Source organism: Pseudophryne corroboree, chromosome 6, assembly GCF_028390025.1.
Source record: "Pseudophryne corroboree isolate aPseCor3 chromosome 6, aPseCor3.hap2, whole genome shotgun sequence".
Lineage (NCBI taxonomy): Eukaryota > Metazoa > Chordata > Amphibia > Anura > Myobatrachidae > Pseudophryne > Pseudophryne corroboree.
In genome coordinates, this window is record NC_086449.1 from 556,144,984 (window position 1) to 556,156,443 (window position 11,460).

The 11,460-nt window shown below is 46.5% G+C and overlaps 1 protein-coding gene across 1 annotated transcript in view; it reads right to left on the reverse strand.

Annotated features, from left to right (window-relative positions):
* Window positions 1-9,256, reverse strand: part of NUAK1 (NUAK family kinase 1) — a 119,799-nt gene extending 110,543 nt beyond the window's left edge. The window contains exon 1 of the mRNA XM_063927734.1: window positions 8,267-9,256. Coding sequence (XP_063783804.1) covers window positions 8,267-8,569 — 303 coding nt within the window. The 5' untranslated portion in view covers window positions 8,570-9,256. The remainder of the gene's footprint in view (window positions 1-8,266) is intronic.
* Window positions 9,257-11,460: the final 2,204 nt, after the last annotated feature.

Here is an 11,460-nt window from a genome sequence, read left to right on the forward strand (position 1 = left end):
TTTTACTAAGCTTGAACTAATAATGGTACTTTTTAGGAAAATGAATGCCTATTATTATTTTTTATCAATACAATGTATAGTACTGAATAAAGGTTAAAACGTGAGAAAAAGGTTGTAACCTGCTGCAGTGTGAAACTGCACCTTGTAGCCTGTACAGCTGCCTGTAGCATACTGCAGGTGCCCAGGACAGCACAGTACTTCCCAGTGCTGGTGGCCCTACCTGCTCAGCTTGACATCATGGCGTCATGCACTCAGGAAATGGGGACGACACAGTGAACACACCCACCCTGTTACGGCACTGACAAAGATACATCAATAACCTTGTTAAAAACTCTGATATATTGGAACTGTGATTTTACATTGGAACATGTCACTGCCTATACGGTGGTCCTCTGTATAGATAATACAGTCATTTAATAGGTTATAAAAGAAATCTAGATTGTAATGAAATGATTCTATTGAACTAGTGCATATATTGTTACTGTGTAAATACTTTCCACCTGCCTGCATACATTGGACCTAATTCAGCATGGAATGGTGCTGCGGCAGCGTTCGCATGCTGATGCCCTGTGAAGTGTGCGCACGTGCAGAAGCCGAACTGCTTGTGCACACACTGTGAGATGTGATGGCTCACACCTGCGAACGCCTCTGCTTGATTGACAGGCAGAGGCGCACGTGAGGTGGAAGGGGATATCGCGGCAGCATTTAAGGGCCGTTGCGGCGGTATTGGGGGGGCATGATACAAACAACACAGGCGTGTTCGGACCATTTGAAGGCAGGCCGCGGCAGCTGTGTGACCCGAAACATGGCGGGTAGCCATCTGCCTTCGCACCTAGGTGTAGGCAGAGGGCTACCCTAAGCATCGCCACCGCCATGTGTGGACATGATAAATATTAGTGGTAATCAGATAGATCACTGTATACTTGTTTTATGTGGTTACTAGCCAGAGAAAATTGCCATATCTGTAACAATTACAATATTTACCATATTTTGGGCTATATTTACAAAGCAAGCCATCGTTTCTCAGTGGGTTGGTGCTGAAAATATAAAACAACATGGCACCTGTAATCTTTGGGCTGCGGTTTCCACATCGTTTATGTGCTCTTCCTCCAGCAATAGCTTTCAGGCTATTCATTTTTTTCTTTTTTTTTTTCTTTTAAACATTCTCATCTATCAGGACAACCTACATACAGATATGTCATCATACACATCAAGCAGCCCCTCTTGGCAAGTAAGGTCGCGTGAGAATTTTCTAGCACCGGGAATCTTTTTTGCAACTTTTTTGCTGAAAAATGCGTCTTAGTTGCAACGCAATATGCTGAGTCATTTGATATATGACACTCAAATATCTGTGTGACTGAGTCTCTGAATCTGTATATGAAGTGCTACAATGTAGCAGCCACAGCTGTTTTCCAATAATGTTCTCCGTATACAGACTCAGTCACACACAATATACAAATGTCATATAGTATATCAAAATTAATCAGCACAGCCTCCTCGTGCATCCCAGTCACAGTCAATGCATTGCGACTAAGGCGCATTTTTGGCAAAAAAAGGATGCACAACGTTAGCAGACATCTCATGCTGCATGGCGTATTGAGGCTAGATTTCAACGACGCATCTGTAAATCCAGATTTGGAAAGCCACATCATATTTTTGTCGTGAACACAGAATACGACTCCTAATACATTCGTAGTGCTCTATATTTTGCGGGTGTGGTTCATAGGGTCGACCACACTTAGGTCGACAGTGTCTAGGTCGATCACTATTGGTCGACAGTAACTAAGTCGACACCCAAAATAGGTCAACACAAGCATTGGGTTGACATGAGCAAGGTCGACATGACAAAAGGTTGACATGAGGTTTTTTTTTTAAAAAATTGTGGCGTTTTTTTCGTAGAGTGACTGGGTACCCCAATTATTGAGCCGTGTCCCCTTACATAGCGAGCGCTTCGGGCAAAGATTACCGTTCCCAATTGTAGTTCACAAGGATCGTAAAGTATGAAAAAGTTCAAAAAAATAAAAAAATTGTTAAAAACTCATGTCAACCTTTTGTCATGTCGACCTAGAAACCCTGTCGACCTAATGCATGTCGACCAATAGTGGTCGACCTAATGACCTAACGACCTAAGTATGGCCAACCTAGAGATCATGGGCCTAATTCAGACCTGACCGCAGTTGTGCATTTTTGCACAGCAGCAATCAGGTCTGAACTGCGCATGCGCCGAAGCCGAAGTGCACCAGCGCATGCCAGACAGCTGACGGCTGTCTTATCCCTGCGATCACCTCTGTCTGATTGACAGGCATAGGCGGTCGCTGGGTATGCCGGCAGTATTTGGCCGCCGTTTAGGGGGCGCGGTCCGGGCAATGCAGGCATGCCCGGACCATTGGGGGGACGGGCCACGGCGGCTGCATGATGTCACACGCAGCCGCTGTGACCCGGCAGTGATGAGTAGCTCCCTGCCAGCGCACAGGAGCTGCGCTGGCTGGGAGTTACTCTTCCAGTACAAAAGCATCGCCACTGTGCGATGCTTTTGTACTTGTGCGGGGGGGGGGGGGGGGGGGTCGGGCCTGACATGCGGGGGGACTCAGGGCCGGATTAAGCCTTGGGGGTGCCCGGGGCACTTAAGACAGGGGGCCCCCGATGGAAGGTGGGGGATGTAGATTAAATTGTGCATGCCTCCCAACATGTCCCATTCCAGAAGGGACAAAATGCTCTCTACTTGGACTTCCCATTTATTATATGATTGGAGTCACCTGTGTTGAACTATTTAATTGATAAGAAAGGTACTAACAAAGGTGATTGCAATCATAAATTAAGAAGGAAGTGAAGGGAGAGACCATTTTGTCCTGTAATGGGTCATGGTGGGAGGTATAGATTGTGTATATTAAATTTAAACCAATGGTGTGAGTTTTAACTAATAGTTTAATAATGCCTGGGTACTGTTTATAGCTACACCTAATTGAAAGACAACTATTTTATAAACTTTTCTTGTAATGGAGAAAAAGACAACTTAACCTTAAAATACACATAGAAGAATAAAATAATTTATCTTGTCACATGCAAGAATAGCATCAGCCTTTGTACTACTTACACACTGGGACAGGACTCAGGAAGACTCCCTGTGTGTGTCTCTATCTCTAGACCCAAATGGCTCAGTTGCATAACAGTTTACACAGTACTCGGACACCCAGGCAGGGAGAAGGAGAAGCTGGGATCCTTGTGTCACTTACAGCTCTCTCCACCCTTCTATCTCTCCTCTGGTCAGAAAGCTCCATAGGTAGCTCATGAAACATGATATTCCTGTGTCTCTGCCTGCACTGCATACTGTCCTGCTCACATTCTGGCTGCTGGTTCTGCTGCTGCTTAAGAGGGAAAGTTAGTGATGTCAGTGTGCTGTGGCATGGGGGGGGGGGGGGGGCTGACAAAGGGGGGCCTGGGGTACAGTATGCCCTGCATCCCCCCTTTAATCTGGCTATGGGCGGACTAGCCCTGTGCTGGGCATCCCTCCGCATTTCTGAAGACTGATCGTGGATGTGCTAAATTTAGCACATTTACAATCAGGTCTGAATTAGGCCCCGGATACCATATTTTGCAACCTATCTAGTTGCTAAAAATACACCTAGTTATATATTTTATTCCAAACTTCAGATTTGCGAATTTGTAATGTGGAAATGACCTTCCAGTATGTGTTATTTTGAAACCGCTAAATAAAATGCGGTTTTGCAGCATTGGACTTTAGAAAGTCCTGACCTAAGACAGTAACCTCTGCATTATTGTTTCATCACCAGCTGGAAAACTAGAGCAAAATAAAGCTCTGTTGGCACGATTCATTTTGTTTCTGTTCTGGCTAAGCCAAACTGCATAACTTAAAAAAACAATCATGTCTATGCATAAAAAACAAGTCACAGACATTTTCTTGCAATTCCACCAAGTCTGCTGGAAATGGGCCTCAAACTTTTCATCACACAATATTTGTTTTAAGTGTTACAAGTATTTAAAGCCAGCAAAGCACATAATGTTTTAGAATACTTGGAACCATAATGTTTACATATTAAAACACTTGCATTTCACCTATAAAATAGCATAAACCACATATTTTCTTTGTAACATCATAAAAATTATGGCATGTAAATATATAAAACCAGTATAAGTATAACATATAAATCCACTGGGTTTGGGTTTGAATCCCACCAAGACCCTCTTTGTGTGGAGATTGTACATTCGCCATGTATTTGCGTAAATTTCCTCCAGGTACTCTGGTTTCATCTCAAATTCAAAACACATACTGGTAGGTCAGTTACTCTATTTTAGTGGTTTTCACTCCACTCATTAAGTACTCACAACATGTTATGTTTTTAGGATTTATTTGATAATTTCTTTAATCGTGCACAGGTGAATTAATCTATTTTGCTGGGTCAGTAATTATCCCAACTGTTTCCACAGATAGAAATCTGAAAATGTGACCTGTTGGTGGTCACTTGTGAACTACTGCTCTATTGAGACAATTCAGACCTGATCGCTGCTGTGCGTTTTCACACAGCAGGCGATCAGGTCTGAACTGCGCATGCATATGCACCGCAATGAGCAGGCGCAACGGTCAGCAGCGACGAGATGGTGCGAAAAATCCCACCACACCAGCGAACGCAAGGAGATTGACAGGAAGAGGCCGTTCGTGGGTGGCAACTGACCGTTTTTGAGGAGTGTCCGGAAAAACGCAGGAAGGACCAAGCGTTTGGAGGGAGGATTTCTGACGTCAGCTCCGGCCCTGATCATCGCAGCGGCTGACTAAGTCCTGGGCTGTGCTGAGACTGCACAAACTTCTGTTTGTGCAGCTCTCCTGCACATGTGATCGCACACCTGCAGAGCGAATTCCCCCTCCCCCTGCAGGTGGCGACTACCTGATCACAGGGATGCAAAAAACGCACCCTAGCGATCAGGTATGAATTACCCCCTATATTCAGATTCTTCCAGGTTGTCAACAAAAAAAGTGAATGATCGGGATGCATGACGCATTGGATTGTGAATGCGATGCATCCCACCACAAATTGCATCCATATCATCATTTATTAATGCCGTATGCTTGAATATTTCAGCAAAGGACAGCTCTACCGATGAGAGCTGTCCTTTGCGGTGTGGGGTCTTCTGGGTTTAGGGGGTTAATGAGAGAAATCAAATTAGATCCCTCTCAGGGGGAAAGATTGAAAGAAGCATATAGGCTTCTATAGGGTAACACCATCTACGAATGGCAATGCACATCGCATCCAAGCTCTGGAATGTATCTCATTCCAAGCTTGGTGCATATGCGGTAAGCAGCCAAACCTTCGGAAACTGCATTTTTCAGAGGTTTGGCCGTATTTTTAGCGTTGCTGCATCCAGCCCAATATGGGCCAATCACTACCCCTATAGCTACTCAGGCTGGAATTTGGGACTGCTGCGTATGTGCCCAGTTTGCATCAGGAAAGACAAAGTGGTTGTTGAATAGGCTTCTATGAATGCGTGGGTTTTCAGAGAGTGCTTAAAGTTTTGGAAGCTAGCAAAAAGTCTCATAATAAGGAGTCTTAGAGAATTGCATGAGCAGAAAGCGGACTGGGAGATGGGGATGGAAATGAGATGTGATTACAACAAAGAAGTGTAGGCCAGAGGCCAAACAGAAAGGACGATAGGGAGAGTATGTAGGAATGAGGGTTGAGAGGAGCTGTTTTTGAGGTCATTGTAGGTAATGGAAAGGTTTTTATTATTGAATTCTGGAGTTTGATGGAAGCTAAGTCTCAAGATCTGCAAAGTGCAGCGACAAATGTGGTGCCAGGAGGTAGGACAATCAGTCTTGCTAAAGCATTGATGATGGTTTGAATTTGAGACAGACAGCTGAGGGGAATGCCAACAAGAAGGCAGTGGCATATTCTGGCAATGTTTCATAGGTGAAGGTTGCATGATTTTAATAGAGATTGGATGTTCTGGATGACACCTTAGCAGCAGACTTTGGAGACTGAAGAAATAGTGGTGTCAATGACAATGCAGCAGAATAGTGGTAGGGTGACTCTGAGAGGAGGACAGAAGATCACTTCTGCTTTGGACGTATTAAGCTTCAGCAAAATAACATTTGGGACATCAATATGAAGACCGTGTTGAAACGGGTGGTAGTCATGTGACCGCCGGTCGGCTGACCGACAGTCACATGACCTCCTCCGTGAGCCCGACGGCTCACTATCCCGATGGTCGGCATGCCGACCAACAGGGACTATTTCCACTCGTGGGTGTCCACGACACCCATAGAGTGGGAATAGAACCCGTGGCGACCGCAGGTTGCCACCGAGCCTGCAGCGTGGCGAGCGCAGCGTGGCGAGCGCAGCGAGCCCGCAAGGGGCTTGCTGCACTCGCCCCTCCCCGCCGGGATCCCGGCGTCGGTATGCTGCCGGGATTCCGGCGTCGGTAAGGTGAAACAATTTGTCACATGAGCTAAGAGGAAGGGGAGGTCAAGAGAAGAAAGGTAGACTTGGGTGGCATCTGCTTAGAGATGACACTGGAGGTCAAATTAGAAATTAGTAGATTGCTAACTAACAAATAACACCACATATGTAGATATATATTCTAGACTGGTGTACTAATCACATTATCTAACACAACACTGCAATACAATAGCTCTGGCAGTAAATGTCATGTTGCTATAACAACGCCAACCACTAGCTCTACATTTTGCATATGCATTGGAATATTCCATGTTCTCTCATTGTATGGAGCTGTTTAACTGATTAAATCCACAGACTGCATTTACCACACTTGTAAAAGTAATGATTATAAACCTATACAATATAATAAATTGTAAATCATACCCCTTTCATCCTACCTTAAAAATCCCAGATTTTTTAGCGTGAATGCGCATCAACCCGGAATTTACATAGGTCACAATGCAAACGACCCGGGACACAGGGGCAGATTTATTAAGCTCGGTGAAGTGATAAATTGGAAGATGATAAAAGACTAGCCAGTCAGCTCCTGTCATTTTTCAAACCCAGCCTGTGACATGGTAGCTAGGATCTGATTGGCTGGTCCTTTATCATCTTCCACTTTATCACTTCACCGAGCTTAATAAATCTGCCCCTAAGTCATGGGTCTGCTACCCTGCTCCCAACCAGGGTTATGGAGCGGAGAGCCGGGAGTTTGCCAGCATGCTAGACCCGGCAGTTTTACGGGTCTGGTGTCTGAAAGGGGTATAAGACAACTAAGATTCAACCAGCTACAAGGGGATCGGTATGGTATCCCGCCACACGGGATGCCGAAGGTCAGTATACCGACATCGGCATCCCGAGCGATGGAATGACAGCAGGGGGGCGAGCGCAATGAAGCCCCTTGTGGGCTCGCTGTGTTCTACATAGGCTATTCTCCCTCTATGGGTGTCATGGACGCCCATATGTGAGGGAATCACCTACCTCGCCGGTATATCGGCGGTGGTATGGTGCTCCAGTCGGCATCCCGGCATCGGTATTGTGACAGCCAGGATCCCGATGAGCAGTATGCTGACCAGATACCACTACAAGGGTGTCTGCACTGCACAGTGAGTAAACTGCTCTTCAGGGGACGCTTTTGTGCTGTAGTCCAAATTAAAGACAATAATTAAGTCTACAATTATAAAATATATGTGAACACAGAAATGTGGATGAAAATACATGGCTTTGTTCAAATGTTAAATTAAAGTGCGGATTCTTTCTGATTTGCAGACTAAGAAAAATAGAATTACAGTTGCATCAAAATTATTTAATAGGTCAAAACATCCTTGTTTCTGTGTTGGAGCCAAACATCTTTTACAAATTATCTCACAACACTCTTAACATGCCCCTTGCGCTCCAGTCACCACTCCAGACTCCAGGCATGCAGTAGACAAGTGCTGAACGTCAATGCAAATATCTCTCTTGGACAAGATGCTTTCACCTGACACCCTCTGGCTTGTCCCTGCTTTGCATGCACGCTGGATCAGTGATAACAGGCACTAGAGCATGAACTAGTAAGCGTTGCACGCCGCTCTGCCTGGAGTCATGTTTGGATCCAAAGGTTACAGATGTATTGTTGCAAAACCTGAGAGAGAGTTTGATGTGAGACAGATGGCTGTAATTCTAAAATATGCTTGATATGATAGCTAGAAACTGGTTGCTATGGGCAACTTCTCCAGTCGTCCTCCTTAGAAGGTTTGATACATCTCCCCCACTGTAGTGTAGACAAGTAGGATGATACACACATGCAGATACAATGTATAACAGGACATACTTACCACTCTTCCGGAGAACCTTTCTATTGCCCTCTTCACCTTGCCATAGGTGCCTTTGCCCAGAGTTTCCTGCAGCTCATACCTGTGTTTCAGGTTGTGCTTGTGGTGATGTCTCTTCACCCCATGCTGCTGCCTCAGGGGCAGCTCTGGGGTAGCAGCTGTCGACTCCTCATCAGAGGGTGTTTGGGATGGGGAGGAGGAGAGGTTCATATGTTCCACCATGCCCACTGTCCCCCTATCCGGTCCCGCATGCAGGCTGCTGTCATCTGAAAGTGCCTCCACACTCCCCGCAGCATCTCCATCCATCTCCGGGCCGGGATATCACAATGGAGCGGTCACTGGGATCTGGCTCCTGCGCATCTGGCCCGTGTGTAACGCACAGCGATCCTCCTCCCTGTCAGCAGCAGCAGCAGGGGACCCCCATAGTGCAGACGCCTGGCCGGGGTGAGCTCGCTATCACCGGCTCTCTCCGTGCAGGGATGAGATCAGCAGCAGCAGCAGCGGCGGCGGCAGCAGCAGCATGAGACACGGAGCAGATGCTGAGCGCAGGAGCGTGCATGCCGCCTAACACCTCTCACCTATCACATGGGATGCGGCGGCTCAGCCAGTCCCAGCCTATAATAGTGCAATCAGTCCTCTCACAGGGGAAGAACAATCTGCCTTTCCCGTGTGCCAGCTCTCACCATTCACTATGAAATCCAGCAGCAGTGCCTGGGGTATAGCATGGGTGACCTGGTGGCCTGAGGTGCCCGGTGCCCAGTTGCGTTTGGGTGAGTCACCATCCTCGGTGCCATGATCCCCTGGTTTCCTTCCTCTCGTTCCCCTGATGCTGGCGGTAGCAGATAGTCTCCGGGCTTATGCGAGAGTCAGATCCCCTCTCTCATCCCCTGCTCTCTCCTCTTGTGTGTGTTAGAGCCCATGTGGGTGGAGCTGCCCCTCCTCCCTTCCCTCTCACATTCCAGGCAGCAGAGCTGGAGCAGGGAGCTGAGGTCAGCCAGCAGCAGCAGGGCACAAGTCAGGGATACAGGCTACTGGAAGGGAAATGCCGCATGCCCACATCCTGTACCACCTATTCTAGCTGCTGTCATCCCTCCAAAAGCACCACCCTCTCATTGTATGTTTTGCTAAGAATTATAATTAACACAATATATATCAATCATTAGGTGATGATATCACTACTCTTAGAGAACGGTATGTTAAATGTGGTATATTCTTAAAACTAAATTGCAGATATCTACAAATAACATGAGCAAACTCGTGGACAGTCGCCAAAATATTGTTATTTTGTAGATCTCTAACAGGAGGTGTAAAGTGTCTGGCTAGTGTTTTACTATCAGCATACTGACTGATCCAGACGTATTTATTTTCATGTCTACCTTTCTTACTATAACCAGAAACACAACGTGTTTTCATTTAGTATATTCTTATTAGTGCACCAGATTATGGTTTGTACATTCGCTGTTTTGTACTGTACATTCCAAGTTACCTATGATACCTATGATACATTCACTGTTACCAGTGGCTACATTCCCTATTATCAATGATACATTGCCTGTTACCAATAATAAGTTACCTGTTACTAATTGTACATTACCTATTACCACCAATGATACATTCCCTGTAACCAGTGGTACATTCCTTCTTACCTATGATCAGGGCCGTAACTAGGGGTGGGGAGTGGGGGGGGGGGAGAGCTAAGAGGGTATGAGCCCCAGGTGCAGGATTTGAGGGGGCACCAAGGAGCATAGGATTTGATAAAAGAGCCGGCAGGCACCAGGACCCGCTGCGGCTCTAACAGCAAGTCTGTGTGGTAACCAATGGGAAGCTCACACCGCAACCTACCTCCCCCACTGCCAGCCGGCCAGAGTCCAGCCCAGGCACGGGGTTCAAATGCCAGCATCAAGTAAGACTGTTACTTATGATGGTGCAGAAGGCTTCATTAGCCCTCACTGCACCGCACAGTTTCCCAGCGCTTCCTCCTCCACTTCCTTTACCACCATGCTAGGTGCAGTCACACTCAGCCTCAGCTTTGAGAAGGCGGCCCGTGTGATTGTGACAGGGCTGTCCTGCAGATGTCTTATGCTGCTTCTTGGAGATCCAGCCCAAAGATGGGGAGTTCATGTCCTGCGGTCTGAGTCTCAGTGCAGTGCCCAAAACAAGGTATGCTGCACATGCCACCACCAACTAAAAACTATAATAATTATATTGTGCTGGGGTGCCTTCCAGGCTCCCATAACTAATGGAACAGGTGAGCAACATTTCAAGGCCCAATCAGCCTTTTCATCAGGGTGAAATATTGGCAATAAACCAGGATGCGCTCACATAGCCAATCATTACCTGATGGCGTATTCTTTGAGGCAACGCCCCCTGTGATACCACACCCCTTATCTGGGAGCACGCATGCCTTAGGTGCATGTAAATATAACTATTACCGTTCCCCTATCATGGTGCCCCCCCTTTCATTTTATTCTGGATCCGCCCCTGCCAAGGAGTTACAGAGTAGCAGGGGGGGGTTTATTTTGGTTTTTTTTACAGGCAGTGCTGTGCTGCTCCAGTGAGACAGCAGACAGCTCCTGGGGCAATGTCTCTGACCCACCTTTCTGCCCGCAGCTGGCTCCGATGTGCGGGTGAGCTCCAGTACCTGGGATCTCTCCTATGCTGGCTACTGTTTTAAACTCTCTTCTTTGCCATGCAGCGCTGCGACTAGCGTGCGGTGCACCGTACAAATTATACAAGCGCACTTTGCTCTCAGTTAGCAGTATCAACCTCTGCTTTGCCTCCCAGATTGGGGGATTTGGTGTAGTTTATACGGGGTTGTAGTGTAGTGATGTAGTGTACCATATAGGGTATGTAGTGTAGTAATGTATTGCAATATATAGGGGCATGTAGTGCACTGATGTGGCGTAGCATATAAGGGGATGTAGCATAGTGATGTATTGTATCATATAGGGTATGTAGTGCAGTGTATGCCATAGGGGCATGTAGTGTAGTGATGTAGTGCAGTGGATAGGGGAATGTAGTGCAGTGATGAAGTGTTATGATATAGTGCAATGTATGGGGACACACAGAGGAGCATGTAGTTGAACAGACTGGCGGGGCATGTGACACATAGGGCATTTGAGTCAAATAGGGGAATATTGTCCAATAGTGACCCCTATTTTCAAAATGTTTGATAAACTGATTATTTAAGTCTGTCA